The sequence below is a fragment of the Pyrgilauda ruficollis genome, unplaced genomic scaffold, assembly GCF_017590135.1.
Source record: "Pyrgilauda ruficollis isolate IOZ18807 unplaced genomic scaffold, ASM1759013v1 scaffold22, whole genome shotgun sequence".
In the NCBI taxonomy this organism is placed as follows: Eukaryota; Metazoa; Chordata; class Aves; order Passeriformes; family Passeridae; genus Pyrgilauda; species Pyrgilauda ruficollis.
Genome location: NW_024521428.1, coordinates 8,315,614 through 8,342,547, shown reverse-complemented (window position 1 = coordinate 8,342,547; position 26,934 = coordinate 8,315,614). Strand labels below are relative to the sequence as shown.

Genomic DNA, 26,934 nt, shown 5'->3' with positions numbered 1-26,934 from the left:
TTTTAACTTTATTTTTAACTTATTTAAAGGATCCTTCCCTAGGTGAGTGAGCACCAAGCTTTTTTATTTTCAGAACTACTGAGAAGAAGAACACACAAACCTTTTTTTAATATTTATTTTTAGAAAAATCACAATGTTGATAGGTCTTAGTAATTTTTAGGCTCACAAAAGCTGAAAAAGGATTCAAGAGTCTTGGTTAGCTAAAACCTAGTTTAAGCTCCTCCTGCCATTTTTATCCCTAACAAACACTGAGTTATTTTTATTTACTCAACACTTGGCATAGATCTATCTGTTTATTCATGTAGGCAAGCAGTACATTTCTTTTCTTTGTATTTACATAAATCAAATGCTTATGTAGGAATCACTTTTGCACTCTCAAACACACTTTAAGGTTTTAGCACTTTTATACTAGAAGCAGACATAGGGCAAAAAGAGACTTACAAATTAATTCCATAAGAAAATACTAAAATTTGAGTAAAGCTTTGTTGCAAGCTAAGAAACATGTACAAGAAATTCTTAAATGAATTATCCTTGACATACATTCGCATTTGAATGTACAGATATATTTACAGGTTTAATATCCAAATTCATTAATTTCTAAGTTCTAAGATGTTCCATGAAATGTCATCTTCCTGTAGAACTTTGTCAGGTGGCTGAAGCCCATTAATAAGACACATATGGTAAAACTGCATTAAAATTTAAAACAACTAGAATGAAAGCCAACAAAACTGGTCAGACCATTCCTTCCTGACAGAACTAGTTATTATTCCACATTTAGTCCTTTAGTTGTTCTGAGCTGTAGTTTTCCATGTTTCCACAGATTCTTAAAACCTTCCTGTTGCTTTCAAGAGCCACAGCACTGGTCACAAGTGCTTTCCGAGGAGGATGCAACCATAGATGATCACCCTAGGGGAAACCTTCACAAGTCCAAAAGCACTTCTCACGTGTTTGCTATTTCTATTGTTCAGTGGATGCCTGTGGAGTGAGGCTGGCTTGCTCTGGTCACTCTTGCTGTTTGTAGTTTAGAACTGTGGCAACTCTTTCTGTCCCTTACACATGTATGATAAGCCTTCTGAATTCAACACTATTTTTACTTAAGCTTTTGGCTATGGAAGTCTGAAAATGTTAATCCCCATTCCCAAGTTCTTCATCCACGACTTTTTAGACGATGCCAAACATCAATGTCACCAGAAATACAGAGTCCAATTATGTTTCTGATCTGCAAAACAGGCTTTTCTACAACTGACCAGCTCAGAACTTGCCAAGCAGGAAGAGCCAGAAAGGATGAAGGCTCGGTGTGCATTAACTTTGGGTTTTCTCAATCTGTACCAGACAGATGAAACGAAAAAAAATCTAAAAACAAACCAGAACTTTTGTCTCCTGAATGCTCAAGCACAAGCAGCTCTTCCCTGGCAGCTGGCCCAGGCAGCTACACAGATTGGATCAGCAGCACCCACACCCAGACCCACCATCCATACACAGTGAGCCATTTGCTTTCAGGTGCCCACAACATACACCAAGATGGTTAGTTGGTCCACTCACTGAGTTTGGGTTATTTAAAAAAATGCTTGTATTGCCTGTGAGCAATAACATAACAGAAACCATAACTGCATATTGGTTTTGGAGAGGTAAGGAAAAGTTAAACACACTGAATGCACTAGAGACACACCTATTTGTCAGAAGAGTCAAGGAAAGAATGTAAAGGCACAACATACTTCTACACTCCTATCATTAAGGCCAGTATTGGTGTGCACCAATGCTTCACAGGGCTAACCGTACAGAAGTACTCAGGTCTAAGTCACAGTCCCAGAGGTGTTTCAAATAAGAGCTGTTTTCTCATGAAACTTTGGGCTCTGTTGTTTGTTATGCTTTTTTTGTTTCCTTTTCTTTTTTTCTTTTTTTTTTTTTTTTTTTTTTTTTTTGTTGGCAGAATGCAGGTTGTTTATCCAGTTTCAACGATCTGTTCTTCACCACTCTTCCTTTAATTTAGTTCTCCAGAAGTGTGCGCTGAACTGAAAAGTGAAAAACAATTCAAGATTAGTGCACTAGGTTAGCACACAATGGAAGTTAGACATTATTATGCAACAGTTTATGCAGTCAACAACTTTCAGCAGATGTTTGACACTGTGTGATAAATTTAGGGAAGGAGGCTTGATTCTGTGAAGCCACAAGGCTGCATAGCAAGGAATATTACACCCCAGATTTCTCACTCAAATAACCACATCCTGCTACAGACAGAGAAGCTAGCTACACTTGCAGTGTAACCCCCACTCAGCTCAGGGTGGCAGTCTTGCAGATGCAAACAGGCTGCTCAAAAAGTAAGCTACTGAAAATAAGCTCTTAGGTTCAGGAAGTCAAAGACAGGTTTACACAAAATTTTAAAACCACAGATCTATCCTGCTATGCCATTTGTCCTGGCTTAATGAGAGACTGCTTCTAACTGGAAGCCATGTAGGTACATCTATTACCAGAAGCAGAGCTAACATCTGCTGACTCCCAGAACTCAGATCAGGAGCAGCACCATGATGACCACGGCTGCCCAGTCTCTTAGCTCAACACATGACCATGCTTGTCTGCAAAATGTAACAGAGGTATGAACTCTGGGACATAATATGACATCAATACTAGATTAGATTAGATCAATAGATAGAAGTAACCATATTTGACAACATCCCAAGTGTGACTTTACTGGTTACAGTAAGGCTGCATCATCTGATGCATTTCACTTTTGAGTTTTGGTGAATCTTGGCCACAATTTCAGCATAACCCAACTACAGGCCGTATTTTAACTGCCTTTGGTAGAGGACTTTAAATAATACTACTTGCTTCCCTAATGCACAGCTGAATTGACAATACCTGAGTCTCTTCAGTCCTTACAGCCAGTCACAAGAAAATGTTTTGTACTTGAGAGTTTAATATATTTAACAGCTTAAAGTATTTATAAAGAAGATAATGAACCAGATGAAAGTTTATAACAAACTGATGAAATAACCTGAGAAAAATAAGGCATAATTATTTTTAATTATAAAAAAACCCCCCAGAAATAGTTTTTTTCAGGTTTAAGATTAAACTCACAGAATGTACTGCATATATATACTGCTTTGAGATTTTAATACTCAGTACTTCAAAACCAATGAACTTCGCACAAGGTTATAGTGCTTCTTCCTTTGTAGACCAGTCACAAGGGTTATAAGGCCAAGTTTTCACCTAAACCACTTCCTGCAGCTCTATCCATGGATTCATGGAGCTTATCAGCCAAATTCCTTACATAACCATATGTGGAAGGGTGAGGTTCTCAGTGTCTGTAGCTTTAAAAGAGATCCTTCCACAGCTCTCATCTTTGTAGGAAGATTAATTATGTGATGGTTCTTTCATACAAGAATCATTCTCTGTTCACACAGAGAATGCTTTAATTACAACATGATAGCGAGTTCAGTCCTCTTCGCCTCCAGTGTAGTTTCATCTCTGTCCAAATATCATGAGTTTTTTAATATACATTCTTGCAGTGTTCTATATCAGTTTATAATTAGAAAAAATTTCAGATTCTAATCAGAAAAACTATACACTAATAAAATTTTAACTGCAGTTATTCATCACACTGACGGAGCAGGTTTGTATTTTCACAATTGCCTCTAATGATACTTTTGCAGAGAAAATTCAATTTTTCACTTTCTCTAAGTTCCTATGTTTAAATGCATTCTCAATGCAATAAACCAATCTGTTCAATAAAAAACTCTAGAAAAGTGGCCATATTGTCAGAATTGAATGCTTGATTCAGTTCTAAATTTGTCATCATGGTAAAATCATAGAATCACAGAATCATTTATGCTGGAAAAGACCTTTTAGATCATCCATTTTAACTCTTTACCCCAGGACTGCCAAGTCCACCACTAAGCCATGTCCCTGTGTGCCACATCTATATATCTTTGAAATACCTCCACAGATGACAACTCCTGTGCTTTCCTGAGGAGTTTCTGAGCAGCCTGTTCCAATGCTTGACAAACCTCCACAGGAAGAAATTTTTCCAAATATCTAAACTAAACCTCCTCTTTAAAATTTTGAGGCCATTCCCTCTTGTCCTATCACTTGTTACCCTGGGAGAAGTGACTGACACACACCTGGCTACAACCTCCTTTCAGGTAGAGAGTGAAAAGATGACTCCTGAGCCTTCTTTTCTCCAGGGTAACCATCTCCAACCCCACAGTCACTCCTCATAACACATGTGCTCCAGAGCCTTCCCCAGATCCACTGCCCTTCTCTGGACATGCTGCAGCACCTCAGTGTCTTTGCTGAAGTGAGGGGCTCAGAACTGGACACAGGACTTGAGATGTGGCCTCACCAGAGCCAAGCACAAAGGGGACAATCACAGCCCTGGTCTGGTGGCCACACTATTGCTCATACAGGCCAGGATGGCAGTGGCCTTCTTGGCTACCTAGGCACACTGTTAGCTCATATTCTGCCAATTTTTTTTTTTTTTACAAAACAGCACAATTAATTTTCTCCAGTATGTTAGATGTCAATAAAGTGCATTTAATAGGATCGCCATTGATCCTATTAAATTCTTGTCTTACCAGGTGGCTCAGATTGTGCTCCCCTGTGGCTATCCATATTCACATTCTCTTCATCTGCTGGGAAAAAACATAGATATTCAGCATTCAAATTCTCTTATATTTGAGGTTCTTCATAAATAGACATAATTTGAGAGGAGAAACAGCAGTGAAAAAAATGGGCTACTGACAGTAGTTGAGTTGCCCTGTTTTGTCTGCACATTAATTTTAACATACATGGTAGATGTGTTTTTCAGTTTCCAAACTTCCCAAATTACAAAACAGCAATGCCTGGCTGAATGACTGCTCTATCCCTTCAGTAAACAGTCAGAAAGTGAAACAGACAAAACCAAAGCTTCTGCCCATCCTATCACCCACAGTACTTCCAAAGCTCTCTTATCCAAATTACACCTTATTTAGGTGAAAAGGAAGCAAGCAGTAGATCACTGCAGAAGAATAATTTGGGGATGAATATCGGGGTAAGTTGTCATAAAACTAGTAAGTAGGCAGGCATCTTGTGAAGACAAAAAGCCAAGATTTACAAAGTTAGAAGCTTCAAAGTATTTTTCAGCATGAAAAATCTCTAATCCCAACCTTCACTTGATTCTCCTTAAAAAGTATTTTTTGCCATCTCTCCTGCTTAATTTTAGCCAGAAGTGCTTTTATTTTAAGAAATGTAAAACTTTAAGTCCTCCTAGTTTTTGGGCAAGGAATTTGTCAGTCTTAGATGACTAGTAGGAAAGATTACTCCCTGTGAACATAAATTCACTGGGCTATTACAACTACCTTACGCATAGAGTGAATTTATAGTCCACATATAAATACAAAAATGCCTCTCTTTAGACAGTAAGAAACAAAACTAATTTGGAACTCTTACCGCTTTGCTTGAAACAGAGCTTCTTCTTCTGGTAAGCAATGAAACTACCTACTGATGCAACTACAGTAGCACCCACAGCACTTATAATTCCAGCTATTACTCCCTGAGAAGCTGAAAAAATCAGAGATGTTTATAAACATTTTTCAGAACTGAAAGCCATGTCAAAGTATTGTCTCAAAGTAAACACTGTGAACACTTCCAAAAAACATTAAACTGAAATTACATTAAATTGTAATAATCAACTCTGTGCACAATGAAAAGTGAATCCTCTCATTTTATAACCATTGATTTCTTAGCAATGCCCATTGTTAAAGAACTTCAGCATGCCTGTTTTAAGTTCCACTAATTAAAAAAGCAACCCTTCCATTTCCATATCTAGTTTGTATGCACGCAGTCACTCCACCAGCATCTCTGATACCTTAACACCTGGGAATCATCTGTAACACAGAAACGTTAAAGGACTATGGAAGCAGAGCTTAAAAGTAAGAATTTCAGATTACACAAAAGCTTTTTAATTGTAACCCACTCCCAGTAGTGACCATTCTAGCAGAAAATTAGCAATCAGAAACCCCTAGAAAACAAGCTTCATACATCTAAACACCACCATACACACACATTCATGCACTTACCCTCGCCTTCTTCACCACTTTTTGGAGTTGGACCCTTCCGTTCTGTAACAAGAAATGGAAAGTTTATATTTTATATGTCTAAAAAACACTCATATCATAATTGACAAACATTCTGTCAATTAATTATGCAAAAATACAAGCTATCTATTATATCCACACAGTGCTAAACTGGCACTGAAACTTTCTGTTTTCAAAGCATGGCTCAGAGCACTGCCAACTCCAGCCTTGAGCGCTCAGCATTTCTACAGAATGAGCTAGTAATATTTGTGAAATCTGGTTTAATAAGCCTCTGCACAACCACAGAGAACACATATAATTTCAGAGTAACATTCAGCTGTATTTCCACAGAACCAACTACCTTTTCGTAAGATCCCAGCCTCATCCACCTTTGCAATTCTCTTCACAAGCAAGCCAGAAGTTCTATAAATACTAACTCTATTTGTCACTGTGCAACTCATATCATTGAGGCAGGAACCTGTGCAGATGAAACCACCACACAAGTCTCCACAGATGTTTCTTGCTCCTTCCAATTTTCAAAAGAACCAAAGGAACCTTGGAAGGAGGAAGCTACCCAAAAAAGTGGCATCAGTAGTCTCCACCTAGAACAACTCTCCAGAAGCCAGTAAACAATTAGGCACATCCCAAACCCCACCAAGATAACTAAACTAATTCTGATCTGGAAGTAGTAAAACGCACTTATCAGATATCGCAAATTACCAAAAAAAGTTTGGCAAGCTATGAAATGATTTTATACTGCTCACAGTATAGAAGCATATGGTGGTAAAGGAACCTGAGGGACCTTAGCGATCACCGAACTTCAAATCCTCTGCCATGGGCAGGGACACCTTCCACTAAACTAGGTTGCTCAGAGCTCCATCCAACCTGGTTTGAACACTTCCAGGGATGGAGCATCCACAACTTCTCATCTCCTCACCACCACCACAGTAAAGAAGTGAAGACTAAGGACCACTTGGAAGTGTAAATATCAGTTCATCCTAAGGGACAAAGGAAATCTTTGAGAACATAAGGTGGACCCTCTTCTGGCCCACTCCTAGGCCTCCTACCTACAAGAACTAAAACAAACTAAGAGTATGTCATAAAACATCAAAAATAGCAATTGGATGACCTTAAAAACTATATTAATGATGAATTTTGAAGTAAGTACTGCATTCACATTTCAGTTTTAGAAGCTGTATTTCTTAGCATAACAGTAAAAAATCACTGAAAATTTTTGCTCTAGGCCAGTTTTACCCCTTATATATTTGGGACTTTTTTTTTGGCAGAGACAGAACACATTACTTCTGAACTCGAAAATATGCTCTTAAGTTTCAGATACCAGAACCAAATGCATTACAATTTAGAGCATGTCTAACCAGCTTGTGAGTAAGCCTTATCAAAAGCTCAGATAGCCATAGAAACAATAGGAAGCACAACCTGCTATCTTACCATTGCTGCCACTGCCATCACTTCCTCCTTTTGGCAAACTGCCATCCCATAGATCTGAATCATCAAATTTGTCTATAAAATAATGCAAATAACATTACCATATTTTAAGTTCAGTGAATAAGACACATTAAGGTATATAATAACAATGACATTTTCTCAAGACCATTCAACTGAATTTGTGGTGGTTTTAGGCTCAGCACCAGAGTCAGAACATTTAACCTTTTAAAAGCCTTCACAATGTCAAGTCCCTTCAGCTCAGCACTGCACAGTTTGACAGCAGCACTCCTTTCTCTGGACTTCTGAACAACTGAGAGAAGTCAGTGTCCAACAGCAGGCAGTACTGCACAAATCAGGTTAAGCAAGCAAGGAGCCCCGTAAGCTGCTTAACTCTAACAGCCCAAATCTCACTGTCCTGTGAAAGCAAAGAAACCGTGTGGACAGAAAAGGACCATTTACTTTCAAGGCTGCAACTGTGAATGATTCTTCAGAGTTGAGTCTCTTAAGTCTCAAACAGTCCAAATGTAATTCCTTCCTCTGATTTACTGCAGGACATGGAAGTAGTCCCTCTCCATTTCCAATGAACCCCACCTCATGGAGCATTCCTGTCTCCCTCATGGCACCTTCTCCTCCTTCCCTCTGCTGCCAAATGAATATTTAGTTTACACAAAGCAAATCAGTTTTTCAGACAGAAAAACTAGAAGTATTGCATCAGAGGATGTTTTAGTTGGGTGCCAAAAGCACTGTACTGAGGCATGCAAGAATCAAATACAAGTATCTACTGCAAATCAGGTGAAGGAACAAGAACTGAGGCTTGCATTCCAGGGCTCTTTACTACCATGTTTGTGAATAATGGCATCACAAATCACACCTGCATCCTTCTGAATCTGTTTTGTTCTGGGTTAGGCAAAGACAGAGAGGACCACTAAAGCAGAACAGGCAGGAAAGGACACGTATTTAAAACCTATCTTTCAAACACGAATTGTTGTATTTCTTAATGGGGCCTTTAAATAAAAAAATTAAAAAATAAAAAAAGAAGCAACCCTTTAACTTGGAGCTTTCCCTTTAATTTAGATCCTTTAAGAATAAAGATCATAGACGGTTGCTACTTACTTCTGAGCACGACTAGAAGGGATTAAGTTTGTAAAGAAGAAAGAACTCAATTCAATACATGGGTGCTTCACCACAGGCAGACAAGAACAGCATTGCCCTAAGCACACATACACACTGTCCTATCCTGCCTCTTCCCCATATCATCCTGTTTTTAAGTGAAAGTGACTCAACAGGTTTGTTATGGAATTTCAAGACTGGTGCAAAGCTTATTTGCAAGAGAACTTTTTCTCAATCTTCAGTGTTTGAAGTGTTATGTATGCCACACCTGACATACATAGCAGGCAATTAACAAGGATCAGTTATTGGAAGTGTAACTGAGACAGTAAAACCAGGAGTTTGTGCCAGAGGCCTTACCAGAGTCTTTAGGTTGATCTTGCTTGGGCTTATCTAATCAGAGAAGAGAGATTTAGGGAAAAAAAAAAAAACAAAAAACAGAAGAAGAAGTAAATGTTAAGATAAAACCAGACTATAATACAGTAATGTTCAAAGGGACTAGGAGAGATTAATAAATACTCTTTTACTGTTCAGAAATTCCTGTTAGATCAGTCTTACCAGTGTCTCTAGGATTGGCAGGAGGATGTGGCTTGGGATCACCTGTAGACAAATAAGAGAATAAATCGAGCAAAATTACTAGTGTGAAGAAACCAAAAGCAGAGCATGGAGTGACCTTAAAAGATGATCTGACCTAAAATATTATAGCAAAACTTCCCTATTTTCCTTTCAGTAGCTAATGCTGTATTTCTTTGGTTATTTTAGCTAAATACTGTGTCTTAATGCCAGTAAGGGTTTTCCTGCAACATTAACCAGTATGTCAGATCCTTGCCAGGATGGAACATAGACAGAAAAACTCATTAAGTCTTATGCAGCATTTTAGTTTGCACATCTGATTTCAAAGGCTGAGTTTCTTTAAATTTTTCTACCAGGTACAGATTACTTGGCTTCTTCTTTTTTCTTACGTGTTTTCTTTTTTAAAATTACCAGGTTTTAATCAAATATAAAGCCTGGTACCTCACTTGAAAAACAGACAAAGTACAGAGAATAGAACTAGACTAGGTCCCCACAATGACATTTCATTTGGCTTGCCAAAAAATAGGAAAATAAGAGATCTTAGAAAATATCTCTGTACAGTTTTGTCACAACCTTCACATTACAAGAAGTACTTTCCTTCAAATTATTTATAACAAATTAATGTTATCTTGTGCTACTAAAAATACTTCCTAAAATGGGAGAGATTACTTTGGAATTAACCTTTACTTCTGTAAGTAATAGTTTATGGAGTTAGTGCCATCTAGTGAAAAAACAGCAATGAAACAAGCAGAAGCTGGCTAATTATTGAAATTCCTACAGTTATGTTGATCCAGAACCTTAAGATTAACGAACACAACTAGGCTGCAGTTATTTTTATTGACAGTCTGCTACCTTAATCAACTCAGTGCCTTATTATACTTAGGTCATAAAGGATGGATAGACATTGCATCAGGTACATCTGAGCAGTAACCAGGAAAATATGATACTTACCAAAATCAAAAGCATCGGACAAGTCGAAATCATCTACAAAGAAAGAAGTTTTAAATGTAATGCAAAAACTGTACTCTTAGATTACTTTTTAAACAAAATGGACCTCACAACGTTTTCTCCACAAATGAAAGACGTGCTCACTCATCAGTGACTCACAGAAAAGCCCTACAAAGTTACCAGGTATTACCTGCCAAGCGACTTGCTGCTTTTGGAGATGATGGGACCTGTCAAGGGCCAGCTCAAGCTCCAACCATGTAGACTGAAAGCCAACAGAATGCATTTTCACAGGGTTTTTAAGCTTGTGAAATCACAAAACATATGTCTGAGAGCAGATTCCAAAATGAAGAAATCCTTTTGCTTAGGAAAAGCAATTAGTTAGGGAACTGCTTTCTTTTATAAAAGTATCACAACACTGTGTGCCACTAAATTGAAAAATTCAGGATCTCAAATTGGTATGTATACTACACTTGATTTTACAGAAAAAGGCATTACAAGCCAATCAGATCTCACCTGATGATGGTGTCTTCTGAGTTACGAGAGGCTTCTTTGTACTTCCTTTCAGGTATGGTTAGGGAAAAAAGTAATTAAATATTATTTAACACACTTATTCAGAAGCTACATGAAGGACAAAGGACAAATCTAAGTACATGTCTACACATCAAAATGCATAAGAGCAAGTCTATACAGCAAGACAAGATTTCCTCAAAGAGAAATTTGAGTTCTGCGTGGTCAACACCTTGACAAACACATGGCTGAATTGTTCCACTGAGGTTTAAACAAACCAGATGTGGAAAAGTTGTCATGCTTGGTCATGCAGTAAAACTAAGAAATCAACAGGTGAAAGAAATTTTTTTACCATCCGAAAGTGCATCTTCTAAGGAGAAGTCTTGGCCTGTAGAAGATAAAACAAACAGTAAGGACACTGTTTTTTCTTACTCAAACCCAACATTTAATAAAGTCATAAACACGTCTGTGATCGATCTTGAGGTATGCTTTCTGCTTCCTGAGTCAATCTAGAAGAATAGTTTGAGTCAGGGTTGAAGACAGACATTCTTCTCTATTTGTCCAGGTCACTATCCATATTCTTTTCAGACAAAAAAAAAGGAACCACACTGAAAATTGGCTCTATAGAAATGACCTGAAGGGTTGGAACATACATTCCTGCAGCCAATAATGCACTTTATTCTTGCCACTGCTATTGCATGCTTCCTTAGTGCCATCCACAGCATATTCTTTCCAACCCTTCCTTCCACTGAACCACAAAATAAGCTGGGGAACAGCTCCAGTGCATGAGAACATACAAGATTCAAGTACGAAGAAAAGCCTTAGAGAATAAAGGCCATTATGAAAGTTGTGTAATGGATTTAATGCCTTGGCATTAAAAATTAATTTTCATGGGTTTATAAGACTTACCTTTCCCCGTAACTAGGGTTAGCAGCATGGAGGTGGTTAAGATTTTAGCACATATGATCTTGATCAGTTTTTCAGCTTCCTAAAATGCAGCTAAATGCAGCTGGCACCACCATGGGATCTCTACTACAGGGAGATTAGATTCTATTTTCAGTCCTTAGCAAAAGAACACTGTCTCTTGCTGTATTAAATCAGTTGCTAGAGCTACTGCTGCTTACCCAGCCAACTGCAAACACACCAACTCAAGACATACATGACACAAACTGATTTCACAGCACAAATGTAGTGGTGTGATCCCAACAGCAGAGGCTTGTAAGATAAGTGGATAGCTAAAACAACTGCTTGGGGCGTTTCTAATTTTTCACCATCCCTACTTTCACTGAAGTATGGAATAAGAAAAAGGCCTGAAAGTAGATATCAGCTATTCAAGAAAAAGACATTGAAATATACTGATTCAGCTGGAAGACTTTTTCTACCTACTGAGGATCAAGCCAGCCAGAGCAAAAGTTATTTCCAAACAGAAACTACCTTAGCTCAGAAGATACCTGCATAAAGCACTATGAGTCTGGCTTTTCCTCTAAGAATGTAACCACCAAAGAGGCATCAGAAGCAGCCTCTGCAAAGTCTGAACATAGGAATAAAAACAAACATCAACATCAAACTAGAAGCAGAATGCACCTTTCACTTACATGACAGACCAAGTTAAGACAAGTCTTGAGTCTAATACCAGGAATGATGGATGCTTTTGACGAAACTAAGGTCAAAATTGAAATGTCCTTTCCTTCTCAGATACCTGCATTAATAACACTTTTTAAAGAAAAGAAAGAAGAGTAAGACTTTTTTTTTTTTTTTTTTTTTTAATACGGAACCAACTGGAATGGAATTAAAAAAATGTGCACTCTGGCCAACTGAACTGCCACAGCAGAAACTGAAATCTGAAGTCTAAGAAATTATTCCCATACTGTAACATTTGAACTAAAATCACCTTGCTCACAGCCAAGTACGGAGACAGGTCTATCTGGTCACTGACAAGCCCCCTCATGGAAACAGAGGGGTTGATGGCTTTATTGTGGGGCATGAGCAAAGCACATTTAAAATCACCTGGATAAAGTAAGTAGGTATAGATCTTAAAGAGAAAGCAGGAAGATATTTTACATGGTATTCCTTATTTCAGGTGGAGACCACAAGCTCTATTAGATCACAAGAATGCAAAATATTTGCAGGTATTTCATCTGAAGTCTACATCAACTTGCAATACAATTTTACAAACCTCTGCAAAGTTAGCAGGTGCTAAGACACAAATGCCAGTTACTTCTGAAGTTACTCCTTTGGTCAGACTACACCAAGAAACCTCTGTATCGACAGGCAAAAAAAGCTCAAAGCACTTGTAAGAAATTTTTACAGGCATTTGAATAGCTGTTCCTCAAACCTGAATTCTAGTTTGCTTGTGTTCTCAAGTACATACACCTCTCAGACTACAGTCCTCTGGGAGGTATGCCTAAGACAGGACCTGATCAGAATCTGGTAGTCTAACTCCACGAGCGCAGGAAGGGGAATTTGTAGAAAACATACACTCCTCAAAACACTCTAACAGAGCAGCATCCAGAGGAGGGATCATCATGAACTGGTAACACCATCTGTCTCGAAGTCACAATGAACATTACACTGATTTGTTTATATTTCACAAATATGTTACAAATGTTTGTGTGTATTTCATGGCTGTTTCTTTCCAGGCAGATGGAAAAACAAGCATATACACTCAGCTTTACCCTTTAGTACAGCTGAAATTTTACCTAGAGCAGAAAAGAGGCTATATGAAGAGTTTCCCACTGCCAGCATAAAACTCAGTCCAGGAATTCAGAATCACTTCAGCTGCAGTGGTTTCCCTCAAGAGGGGGAAACCTTTGTAAAAGAGTGTGCTTTCAATGACATTGCTATTTTAAGGGATTTTGCACATAAGCTTCACAGAGAAATAATTTAGGGTGAGATTGCTCACTGCCAAGCTCACATAAAAATGCTCTGACAGAGGAATAAATAAAACTGAGAGTCAATAAAAGAAAAATATAACCATGCTTTATTGACTGGAATTATTATTCTGAAATCAAAATTCGCTTTCCAAGCATGCAGCAAAATATTAGGCTTCTCATACACATTACTTTTTTGAGATAAGGTAGCAAAAAATGTCAATACTTAGCTTATGGAACTCATTACAATAAACTGACCCCTAAGGTGCTGGAAGTCAGCTTTCCCAGCAAAGAAAGGCATTTCTCCACTGTTCACGACAAACCTTCCTACGTCTTTAAAGCAGTTGCTTTTATAAATGTACTCACTCCATTTCTGGAATAGGTGGGTTCAACTAAAGTAGAACTTCAGTGACTTACTCTAAAAGGAGAAAAGCTCAGTATGATTTAGCTGGTTCCAGGAAAAAAAGTAATTAGAAAACAAGAGATAAAGCTACAGAACTAGAACAAGGTACTATCAGGGTCCAAGAAGGAAAAGTCAGCAAAAATATGCTGCACTCCCTGCAGACTTCAGGAACACACTTCAGAGCAACTAAGCTTATGAGCATTTAATTAGTCTAAACAAGGATATTTACAAATAAAGCAGATATTGTATTGCCTAGGAAGGACAATACAGCAGGTATTTCTAGCTCCTAGGGGCATGAGCAGACTCAAGAATACTTCAGAAGTGTCTACACTACTTTCCTTTCACGTCTGTATCTCAAATACCTGGATCTCAAGAGACAGATCTGTAGGAACGTATCTGAACCACTTAGACTACAGTGTGCACAGCCATTCAGCTTGTAACTGTTCTTATCAGAATTTTCTCAGGGCTCTCTGGAATTCATCAAGGTTACTAAGATATAAACTGTGCTAAAATAAGAAAGAAGCTAAGAAACCAAATTCCAAGACCACAAGGAGATACCAGAGAGATGTGAGCCACCTGGACTGAAACCAATCACATATTCTGAGAAGTGCATGCAAAATGCATGGACAAGTAAAGGCACCAATAAGGAATGCATGATCAGCATGGGCAGTAGAGTTAGAATGTATAAATGAGTGCATAATATAAACAATAAACAGCTTCTGCTTAATCATACTGGTTAGCTGTCCAGGAGTCCTGAATTTCCCACACAGATCTTCACCAGGCCATCTCTAGTAACCAATATAGATTGTGTTAGCTGGGGGGAAAACAGTAGGTAAAAGACAAAGAGCAAACATAGGTTTTGAACAGCTGAAGAACTAGACGGTATTCAAGAGATCCAAGTAAGCAAGTAAGAGCGCAAAGACCTTTGCAAAGAGCTGTCACTGCTCTCAGATATTTCCTGCTACAGTATTAGACTGGTCATATCCACACTGCACTGCAGAAGGCAGAGAAGTACCATCTCCACATGCTCAAAAGTAGTAAAACCCAGCTGACCACAGTCCTGGGCAACCTACAGTGGCTGACCCTTCTGACGCAGAGGGTGGGACTGAAAGGGCACCAGCTTCAGCAGCCTATGGTTCTGTGACATGGGCCAACCCTAGCCACTGGACAACTCCTTGTGCTGCAAAGTCATGGAACTAAAAATAAAGTAAGTCACTCTGTCTGCAATTTTTTTACAAATGAGAACTGAAATACATTGCTCTCTCTCCTGAAGTTTGTAAGCAGAAACCTAAGCTACACTAACAAGAGCTTCTAGAAGAACATCTGGATGATGGAAGCATGACACTTTCACCAAGAAATGACAAGGTTTTTTTGTTCAATTTTTCTTACCCGTAATTTCAGGAGGGCCTGCCTTCAATTGAAGACTGCAAGTATCATATACTATGCTTACTGCTATTTCACCTAAGTACTTGCCCTTACCAAACATAAATGCATTACTAAAATTAGTGCACATTTTAATTATTACTAAGTTATCTTCTGTGTCAGTTCAGGGACTAAAGCAACATACAAGTGGCAGACAGAAACATGGGCTTGTCTGCATCCGTGTGCAGCAGTTCATGCACCTTTCTTACAGCAACCCTAAATCATGCTGAGGTCACTCTGTGCATTAAGCATGAAGTTACCTGATGTCATCCAGGCCAGCCCCAGAGCCACTGCTGCCACTGCCTTCTCTTGCATCAACAGAGCAAAGCCAGCCTTGTCCTTCACCCCCTGGCACAGGCAAGGAGTACCCCTGCCCCTCTTCCCAGGTCTCAGTGTAACCACTGTTCCTCTAGGGAGGCTCACAATGCGCTAAGCCTTCCCTGATCTCCACCACTGCCTATGTGGTCACGGGTTTGGATCAGGAGCTCTGAAGCAGTCCTAGGAAAACCTGTTCTCAAATCTCACCAAGATCAAGAAAGCACTGTGCACCTACTTTTCATTCAGACACTTCTGAAGTTCTGTCTTGGCATAAGAAATGTTAGTAGTTCATTTTTTATAAACCTAAGATACCAAAATTCTTTCATTACATGTTGCTCACAGTCTACAGTTTCAAAGTTTAAGCTGTTCAACAGACAGGATTTTAAATCTTCACAAAGCTGACAAGCCTTGCAGCTACTACTCACATACTCTAAATTTTCATAAACCAGGTGCATTCTGACCACACGGCTCACATTTACTCTTGTTACATAAGATTCCTTTCCTAACTATAATATAAATTAGTTTTTGTAGCATAGAAGTATATTAGTTTTGTTAATGTATATTAGTTCACATTATATATTACAATGCAATGTGGTAGTGAAATTTTACTGGACATTTTGGTATTGATCATGCTAAAGTAAAAGAAACCAAAGGACAGCTTGGCCTTGTAAATACTGACTTTATTTGTTAGAACCTTAGAGATAATAAAATACATGCCTGGGAAACCAACATAATGTCAGCATCCTAAACCCTCTAACACCCTTAGAAACCCTCCCAGTACTGGCTGCCGTCATAGATAATTAAATAAAGTGAATCTGATTCCAAGAATGGCTGGATTAGTTGAAAAGCAGTAAGAAATACAGGTGCTTTCCAAAGTTTTACCATTACTAGTATTCAGTACCATGGGTGTCAGTTATACTCAACATTTGAAAGCTACAAGAACCCTATGTAAAACCACATTCAGGATGGCCCAATTTGGCTAGGATATCTCAGGCACACAAATATTTGCTCTCGTAATTCTACATTTTGCACTGTAGCCCTTCTCCTCAGTCCTCAAGGGCCTGTTGCAAATTTTCGTTAACACCCTCCAAAGGTCAAAGCCAGTATGTCAGCACCTCTCCTTCTTCCAGAGTTGAAGACTTGTTACTCCTCAAGGTTTTCACAGACTGACATCCATGAAGCCTCTTGGCCTGAAGTGTGTACTTCAAAACAGTGGCCACATCACAAGCAGTCAAACCTCTACATGTATTTCTACAGCTCAGTACCCTGCCCAGTCTAGTGTAGAGAAAGGGAGAAATGTTTGCAGGGCAATTGTGTGATGTCTGGGGCATGACTTCAATGGCTGTGTGCTTTTTCTGCTCATTTCAAAACAGTAAAACACTTCATACAGCAATAAAGTGTGTAAGATGATAGATTAAAGGCTTCACTCCACAACAGTCAGGAAACATCAGCATTTTGTTTGGTCTGCATCCTCATACTCTGCATCTCTGGTGGCCTCTTGGATTGGGGCAGGAAGAAATGGAAGAAAGAGTAATTCTTGCATGGTGGGGGGCTCAGAGGAAAAGAGAAAGTCTAGCAGCAATGTTCAGGGACCAGAAGATTTCATCTGAGGCAACCTGCATTAGATGAAATATGGTAAAGTTTTAGCACAAGAAATGAGGAAGTACTGAGAACCCAAAATTTGTGATCTGGCAGACATTGGGTAATAACTGGCATAGGTACTGGTCCCAAAACCTCAACTGCTGGACTGGTAAATAACCCTCACTCTGATCAAGGAAAAAAAGTTTAATCATAATTTATGTTGAAAAAATTAATTGAACTTGGATTTTCATTTATAAATTCCTTCTTTAAAATAAAATGCATTTGAAATAAACACTTGCAATGTTTACAGAGGCAGATGAACACTGTTATTTTTATAGCAGCACACTGAAATGAAGATTCACAGTAAGTAGAACTCCTATGTCTGCTGATTCTTGTAAGATGACAATTTCACAGCTTGTTTCTTTTACCTTCCTCAACACAATTCTTAACAATTCAATACAGTTTGTATGCTAATAGTAAAGTCCAAACAAAATCTGTAATCTAACCAGAAGCATTAACTGAACAGTAACATCGACTTTGTTTTTTCAGGCTCTTTATTTCCATTGTGGTTTGTTCAGTTATGGCTAAAAAGACTCTTCAGGCTTTTCAATCTGTGTACTTGAAATGAGCTACGACCTCTTGTGTTAAAAGAAAGAGGAAGACTTTGGGTTTTATGATGAGGGTTTCCTCTGGGGAAGGTGTGGGTTGAGAAAACCAGACCCAATACAGTGTTTGCAATGATTTGAATCATAGGAGTTGGCACAAATATATGGCAAATCAGAAACATTATATAAGTTTTGTTTCTCATTTAAAATAAGATTGAGAGGTTTTCCTTTTAACTTCCTGTCCTTTAGTACTTGAGGAAAAGGCAAGTTTTCTCTTTTGTACCAAGGCTATGTTCTTAGTAGTTTCAGTGTGTTCATGAGCCCAAAAAAACAGCTGGAATGCGTTCACAGTGGAACTGTAAGCATTTCCAGTTCAATTCCATCTTGTGAAAGTACTGCTATATTTAGACAAAACCTTTAACAAGAACTCTCCATGTCCACTCTACGAATTATTTTCATAATCTTCACTTTGATTCTGCATCACCTCCTAAAACCAAATTAGATTTAATGTTCCAGTGTTAATCACTTGCAGGCTGCCATTACACATGCCAGACTTCAGTTTGCACTATAAATTTACTTATTTATTAGAAATTTAATAATTTCATAGAACACCATAGGAAAGGAAATGGGAATGGATGCAGGACAGGTAAGAACTGCAAGCTGAAGGAGCTGTGCCAGGATACAGGACTGGCAATGGAGCCAGTGACAAAAGGATAGGAGTAAAAGCAACAGGGAAGAGGAAGGAGAGAGGGAGATATCTGGATGCAGAGGAGTTGTCAGCTCACTACAGCCCCAAGCCCTAGAATCACAAGTCTCACCTGAAGTTTGGGGAAAAAAGGTCCACATTTCTGCTTTGTATACAAAGACCTTCACAGAAGGCCAGATCAGAAAAAAGGAAAGCCAGAAGTTTTGTGAGAACAGTGGAGAAGAAAACTGCAAATCAGACTGCAAACTTGCTTGCTAAGACGAGCAGGGACAGCTCTGAGGTGAAGAAGAGCTGTCTCAATAGCCATTTACAACATTTGGAAAGGGAGAAAGCAGAGAAGAGATGGTGAAGTAACTACTGAATTTGGGATCTAATTGCAAGAGCCTGGCATCCAGGATGGAATGAGAACCAAAGAGCAGGCAGGAAGGCATTTCTGGTGTTGAAGATAAAAAATACAGACAGGTATGGGTAGCTGGAGGTGAGGGAAGAATCAGTACATTGAAAGATAATGACATAAAATGTAGAAAAAGCCTTATCTAGAAGCTTTCTGCACAGGCCTCTCCAAGCCCCTCCCCTAAAGCATATTCCAAAATTTCTTGTTTCTAAATTTAACAAGGACTTGTGTGACTCTAGAGCTGTCTGGCTTGTCCAACAATAGCATCAGCTCTAATAAACACTGCACACTACCCAACACAACAACCTCTCTTTTTATTCACATCTCACTCCTACTACTGCTACTATCACCACTAGTTCCTTTTCTCTTCACATAATTTACTCTTCTCCTCCAAATCACAAGGAATAAAAAAAAAATTGGTGGTAAAATATAAGACTAAACACTCTAACTGCACTTTTTCCAGAAACAGAAGGTTTAGAGTATAATATTTTTGTGTCAGTTATAAAAACAGTAATCCTACCAATATTGCTTGAATTTGTTTTCCTGAAAATATCAGTTTCAAAATTTTTCACTTTGTTATCCTTAGAATGTTAGATTTCCTCACAAACAGAAAATACACAAGCAATATTTTTCTGTGGTTAAGCAAAAAAGCATGCAAAGATAGTGTGATAATTAAAATCAGATTTTTACCAATTAAATTGATGGGTGTTTAATCCAAAAAGAACTTCTATTTCATGGAAATATTAACTTGTATACTGAGTTTAACTTTTAACCAATGAAAGAATGACTACTATCCTAAAAAAGTTCGATTTTACCATGATTAAAACTCTTGGGCTCAGCATGAAATGAGCTTTGTGGATACATTACGCACATCAAGAAATGGATATCATTTCCTCTGAAAAACTTGGGAGCAAGAAGAGATTCAATGGGAGTTTTACAGGAGCAAGCTATGAGGAAAGCAGAGCAGAAATTAACATCTGCATTTAACTAACCATTGCTCCAGTCAAGAGGCCTTCCTTTCCTTTTACAAGTACTGTTAAGGATGCCAATTTTAGATGTTTATAGCATGTGGACACTTCACAAGTGACTGAAATGTGCATGGAGTAAACCAAACACATTTGTTATGCAGTCAATGATGCTGTGTGATCAGACGTGACTTAAAATGTAAATGCTTTCTTTCAAAATAATCTTTTCCCCAAAACACATCTGAATTACTACTGCATTTAACATGTCAACGATATATTTTAAAGGCACCGTTCTACATTTAAAAAACTATTTTAAACATGCCTTACACCACAAATATGTAAGTTCTTGGACTTTCACAGGAATTTGCCTTATGACTTTTTGGAATTCTTTCTAAAAAAAAAAATCTTCTGGATCTTATTATTCTGGGCTTCAGAGTCACATCAAATGCAGAGACTAAACCAGTTTAAAAGGAATTTGTAATGACTATCATTGCATTTATTTTCAACAGGTGAAAACTGTACCTGTGGAAAGAGCAACCAATTTTCTGCAGCAAGCTGTGAAATCTTTCCCAGACTAGAATTTACAAACATATAGAGAAATTATCATTTTTAAATGAAAAATAAACTAAAACTACCTTGTATGATACCCAAGCAACCTTCCAAACACTAGCTTTGGGTCCGCCTTCACAGCTCGACCATACTCCTCCGAAGTGGAGAGAGCGAGAGCCAGGAGCTGCCCTAGCCCTGTTTTTTCCCCAGCCCAATTCTCATGGCATCTCTGCCCCTGCAAGAGAAATCCCCCAGCTGAGAGAACAGCCAGATACACCCTTCCTGTGGAAACTTCTTTCCCCTCTCCTAAATATCAGTCCTGGCTTCTTAGGAACAGACGGGACAAAATTCCGTAAGAGAAAGAAGCAATAGGAAAGATCTGAACTCCAACACCACCAAACCTTCTACTGGTCTCAGGAGCACAGAATATTCCTGCTGAAGCACACATAGAGAGACAGCCAGCAGGGACAGGAGACACAGGAAGACATGGTTTGAGAGACTCACAGAGGGAGAATGGAGAGGGAACACGTGGCTGTAGATGTGCTCTGGGCAGTAGAGGTTCCATGCCAACTGGAGACCTGCTGGAAATACTATGGCAAAGACACCCCTGAGGGAGTGTGGCCACTCACACCAGGGCCACCCACAAGAGAACAGTGACAGCCCTGAGGGACCATAAGTGACCCTCAGAGGGGGTGGGACACTGAAAAGCAGAGAGGAGCAGAGGAACATCAGCATGAAGGAGAAGCAGAAAGGCACCATTAAACTCATTACAACCTTCTTGCTCTGCATGTTACCACAGCAAAGGAGCAGAAGGTGGGCTGAACCCAACCTGCAGTGAAAACCACGAAAGGCAGGGTTGCTTAGGCTTAAAATTAAAGCAGGGAAGAGGGAAGGCCTTTAGGGTTTGGTGGATCAACTTTTTTCTCTCAATTCTCAAACCTATGATTAGAAGTTTGCATTAACTTACAGCTAATTTAAGTAAAAGTCCAATGAGCTGAGATTGTTTTGCTCATAATGTTCTCTTAAAACATTTTCAGTAGACTCCAAAGAGCAGGTTCCTGTTCCAGAGCATGCAAAAGCAGTTTGCAGAAGGCTAGAAGAAAGTGGAATGATCCTGTCAATAATCTTAACCAATGACTACGACTGTCATTGCACTTTCTAACACAGCTAACACCTGATGAAATACGAAGTCATTTCAGTGGGAAGTTCAAGACAGCAAGAGTTAAAGCAGGCAAGAGTCTCAAGCACAGGCGAACCAATCATATGAACCAGAGTAACATCAGGAAAATATTGAAATTGGTCTTGGCTAGGTGGCAGTAGGCTGAGTCACACTTAGCTCTTGCCAAGTTAAATCACTGCAACTAACAGTTATAGCTTAAGGACAGCTTATGGATTGTTGCAGTGACATCATTTTGACATAACAGTGCAGTGGCCATTTTATATAATGCTGCAAAAAAAATTATTAGCCATTTCACGTTAGAGAAAACAGAAAGATGGAGAAACAAGTGCTGCATTTTTGAAGTTCATGTTGCCATGTATGCATTCTAGCACTGCTACTGAAATTTTTCCAATGAAAACTGTGGGGTGGCTTCTTAGCTTATTATTGGTTTTGTTTAGGTTTTAAAATCAGATTTAAAAGGCAAACAACTCCAGAGCCCACAAAGCAGAGCTCAGTCTCCAGGAGTCCCTACAGCACCTCCCTGTCCCAGATGAAAGCTCCATCTACTGGATTACAGACAGGATCATTTCACCATCTTCCATCCAACTACCAATCTCTCTCAACACTGAATTGCCTCAGCAAGAAGTCAGGAGCTCAAGTGTTTCATTCCCCTCCTCAGGGCCCTCTAATTACAGAGGTCTTAGAAAGAAGGGATCTCCACCCTCACTTCACCTCAGGCTACTGATCTCACAACAAGGGTACCTCATTCTCCAGTCTGTATTTTGCTCACCTCCTTTTGGCAGCTGTGTTTCAATCAACAAGCTCTCCCCAATTCTTGCAATAGATATTTAAACCATAGATCCCAGTCCAAACTCCAGGTCCACAGTAAGCAGACAGCTTTTCATGCTTTGATCTTTCTACAGTAGATAAGGGAGACTTTTGAGCCTTGTATCTGAATGCAGCAGTTTCTTGCTGCCCATCAAGCACAGAACCACAGAGAATCATTGAGCTTGGTTTAGACTTCTAAGATCATCAAGTTCATGTGTGGAGTATCATGCAAGGCTTTTTTTTTGTTTGATTCTTCATCTGCTGTGGTCTTCATACACATTGTACAGAAGTCATGCTGCCTAATGCTTTTTTTGCATTGTATTTTGAAAACCACATGCCTCAAATTAGACACAGGGCTAACCTGAAGATTTTGCAGATATAAGATGGCTGAGGTTGGTCTCGCACCTCACAGCCAGCCACAGCAGGAAGCCTCTTGCCCTTTCTTCCCCGTCCACCACCTCATTTCCACTCTCCCATGCTAGGCCCTGCCACTCCCCTGTGCTGGCAGGAACACCCATCAAACACTCCGCTCAATGCAGATTAGTCATCTGCTGATTTATCAAGCTGAATCATCTCAGTGATTCAGTGCCTTGATGGGCACCAGACCAAAAAAAAAAAAAAGAAGAGAAACAGAGATCCCGTTCCTCAGCAGGGCCAAGTTATGAGACTGCCTATAGAAACTGGTGATATAAAAACTCACACTTAACTTTCCTATGGATACAGCCCCAACAGTATCTAAATTCCAGCTTTGCCAGACTGACAGAGTTCATACTTGGCACATGAGACTACACTTAAATAGCAGTTTTGAGGTTAGAACTGTGAGTTGTCTAAGCAAGCTCAAATAACACAGTTCACCCTTGCTAATAATACATTCAAATCCTCGTTGATATGTTGAATATTGATTCAACACTAACAACTTTCCTGTGCCTAAAATTAATGATCCCATATAAGAAGTTATCAGTCCAGAGGAGATTCTTCTGCTTGAATCATGAAAGCAGGCAGTCCCCCAGTAAAAACAGTCAACTCCACACAGTTGCATAACAGCTGAACTGCTGATAAAGCAAGACCCTTAACTTTCTATAGCAGTTCTGTAAATTCAGACTACAGACAGCCCACCAACAGTGAAATTAAGTTTTTTAAAAGCGTGGTTTTTCTCATGTTTTGCTTTTGTCATTTAAGATGGCATGAGCACAAATCTGAAATTCCCCTGGAGGGCCCCACCCTCTCCAGGCTGACATTCTCTGCAGTTCTCAAATTCTTACACATTTTGTTTAAGGAAAAAGTGTCGAAACTAATTATAACTTATCTACTCAGTTTGCACTATTGACATTAACCAGTACTCATATAAATTACCTAGCCTTCTAAAAGCAATCTTTTAGATTGCTTTTAGTAGTAGTATAATTTTCCTCAGAATTCAAAACAAAACCCTTAGAGGCAGTTGTTGTGCACCTTCCCTCCAGTAAAGCACAATCCTGACATCTCTTTTCATCTCCACACTTCCTGGCAAAAAGTATAGGAAGACACTGTTTCTCAGTGGCCTCAAATACTTCCACATGTTTAAGAGCATCACAGCAAAGATCCTGCTGTCCACGACCATAAGGACTGCCTGCAGAAGTAGAGGAGGAAATTTTCCACACAAGCAGTAAGATGATAAATGTAAACAGCATCTGTCACTTTTAAAGGTGGTTTCTATAAAATTGTACTATTTTTTCCAGGAGCTCAGCTTTTCCAACCTGCAAATCAAGACCACAATAGGGCTATAGCAGAACTGAATTCAAGCAGCCTTGCTGTCAAACTGCTTTTCTGGCATCACGTGCACTATCTACAGCTTCCAATCAATGTTAAGAACATGCATTTTTCCTTCTCTTTCACAGCGAAGAGGTGGATATTTAAGATTTGAGGCACTGCTTTTATGAAGTACCTGAAAGAAAACCCTAGGCATAGCAACAAGTATTCTTATTGACATAGTAAAAGAAGTAAAAAAGTCTCAAAAACAAGTCATATGAATGGGAAGTGACAGTTTGGAGTGCATATTCCAGTTCAGCAGTCCTCCACCTGGAAAAAACTCCTTTGTACTGGGGACTTTAACTACTTTCTCCACCTCCAAATGTTTCTTTTTACCAAATACCAGCGTGCTATTACATACAGACTTTTTTGATCAAGGTTCAAGAAAATTGTCCCTGATACATAGTGGAGCAACGAGAAGCTTCTCAGAAAACATACCAGTGTGTTTCACTGTACGGTTCTGCCATAATTTTTTTTTTAAAGGTTGTCGTGTGAGTGCAGACTTCCTGGTGAGTAACTATCGGATGCCCTGGGACTGCCGTGACTCCGCTTTCTTTCCTAAAATGGAAGCTGCGCTCCCGCCGAGCTCCCCAGGACTCGAAACCCCCTTCGAGGACCAGCCTGCACCCAAGGGCCCTACTGCAGCGAGGACCACGTATTCACCGCAGATGATAAACCAGTGAGCTTCCAGTGCGGAAGGCGGGCAGAAAGCCAGAAAGCTCAGGAATACTTTTCCAGCGAGTAAAATGAGAAGTAAGAAGAAGTAAAAAAAAAAAAAAAAAAAAGCCTGGAGGGGGAGAGCACTGTTTCCCCGGTCTATGAGACACGGGCAGCCAGGGACCCGCCCGGCTCCCTCCCGGGACTGCTTCCCCGGCTCCATGCGAGCGGCAGCGCTCGGCCCCCGCCCCAGGGGCTCAGGGCAGGGGAGCGCTGCCTCCCTGGGCCGCGGCAGGGCCGCTCCTCAACTCCCACCCCTCCTCACCTCTGACGGAGACCAGGACGGCGAGGAGCACCGGCAAGAGAAGAAGCCTCCAGAGCCGCATGGCTGCCCGCCCCACAAACTCACAGACAGACAGACAGACAAACACACACACACAGACCACGCGCAGCCCACAGCCGCTCCCAGAACCGCCGCAGCTGTTCCCGTGGCGGCAAGGGCGGCACCGCCCCGGGGCCGGGCCACCGCCCCACCGCGCTTGGGCCGCCGCGCCCCGGGGCCCTCCTTCCAGCTGGGAGGCGGGATAGCTCCTGGACTCGTCGGCTGGCGCCAGGAGCTGGGCTTTCCCTGCCGGCCGAGATGAAGAAGGAGCAGGACTTTATCTTGCTGCTCAGCCCTGACCGCCGCCGTGCGGCCTGCCTGCGGACCGAAGGGAGCTCCGAAAGGAGGCTGCGGGGCTTAAACTCTGGTCCCAGGTTTTAACAGCAGAGATGAATGCTCAGGTGCTCAAGTACCGCTGCCCTCTCTTAATCCACGCATTCCCTTTCATTGCTTTTCCTCAGGAAAAGTCACCCAACACAAAACATACCAGGACACCTAATAATGCTGCCCATGGCAGGCTTGCTTTTGCTTTAGTCAGAAGAAAATAGTTTTGAGTTTTGTATTTGACACTTGTGCTGAGCTCTGTTGAGGGGCGGGTATGAAAAATACACTGCCCCCAAATCCTGGTTCTTCACTTGCCAGGTATGCACTGGTTATTGACTGGATAATAAATAGAGACACACAGAGTGTGATTTAGAAGGTAGCTGGCTTGGATTCAGTAGTCATAGACCTATACTTTCCTCAGAGAGGTCCATACCTGTTACTTAGCATTTGTAGGACTCTGCCATCTGGAAAGGTGGAGTGTCAAATCATTGTCACAAGTTCATAAATTGGTGGCTGTTTATTTTTTTTTTTCTTTTTTGACAGTGCCTAATCAGGTTATTTTTAGATTAAGGCAGAAAAGAGTTTAACTGTATTAATAAAAGCACTTAAAATTATGCTGTGTTTTAATTTAAGGACAAGCTTTTTCATTAAAATGTCTGAGTTTTGCAGGAGTAGTATTAAAGTCAACATTATGTAGTGGTTAGCAGCTCCCATTTTTGCCAGACTCCAAGCCTAGAAGGTAAGATTGAGTATGTACACATGCATTGTGTAATCAATCAGTGTGGATTTTGCCATTAATGCTATGTGCACATACACAGGAAATTATTAATGTTGCTCAAAGGATGTCCTTTAACAGAGTGTTTATTGTTGTTATTAAGAATTGCCTTAGAACTCAGTCCCTTGCCAAAAAGAACATGAACTGGTACTCCTTAGACTACTGCACACTTCTTTAATCACATCATACCAAAACATACCTGCTGCCTAAGAACTGCAGAGCTAACAGAGAAAACCTAGTTATCTCTTGGATATTACCATGTCAGAACAGGGCCCTGTAGCTTCCTGTTGCCAAAATCACTCTTCATCAAAGCTACCTTCAGATGAAGTAAAAGCAACCTCCTGTTAGAACAGACTTGAAATAACTGCACTTTGTACTACAGCTTGTCTTTTCCACTGGGCTCAGTCCTTGAGGCAGGGGCACAACTAGCTAGCACTAGCCACTTTATGGCTAATAAATTTCCCAAAATTATAAATATCTGGTGGGTTTTTTTTTCAATCTTACTAATCTTATAATCTGAAAAATTCACTGATATTTTGTGAAAATTAGGTTCCTGATTTGTTGTTACCAGCTCTTCTAT

The 26,934-nt window shown here is 39.8% G+C and overlaps 1 protein-coding gene across 2 annotated transcripts; it reads right to left on the bottom strand.

Moving 5' to 3' along the window:
* Window positions 1-57: 57 nt before the first annotated feature.
* CD99 (CD99 molecule (Xg blood group)) lies at window positions 58-25,398 on the bottom strand. Of its 2 annotated transcripts, none has more exons than XM_041468477.1 (11): window positions 25,199-25,398; window positions 10,984-11,019; window positions 10,638-10,682; window positions 10,128-10,160; window positions 9,162-9,203; window positions 8,964-8,996; window positions 7,500-7,571; window positions 6,054-6,095; window positions 5,425-5,535; window positions 4,572-4,628; window positions 58-2,012 (listed from the first exon to the last, which is right to left on the bottom strand). In XM_041468477.1, exons 1-11 carry the CDS (start codon window positions 25,257-25,259, stop codon window positions 1,987-1,989), a joined length of 558 nt encoding a protein of 185 aa, XP_041324411.1. In that variant the 5' UTR covers window positions 25,260-25,398; the 3' UTR covers window positions 58-1,986. The 2 variants fall into 2 exon arrangements, with proteins under 2 accessions (XP_041324411.1, XP_041324412.1); XM_041468478.1 differs by having other exon boundaries at window positions 59-2,012; window positions 4,572-4,625; window positions 25,199-25,397.
* Between the last annotated feature and the right edge of the window lie 1,536 nt (window positions 25,399-26,934).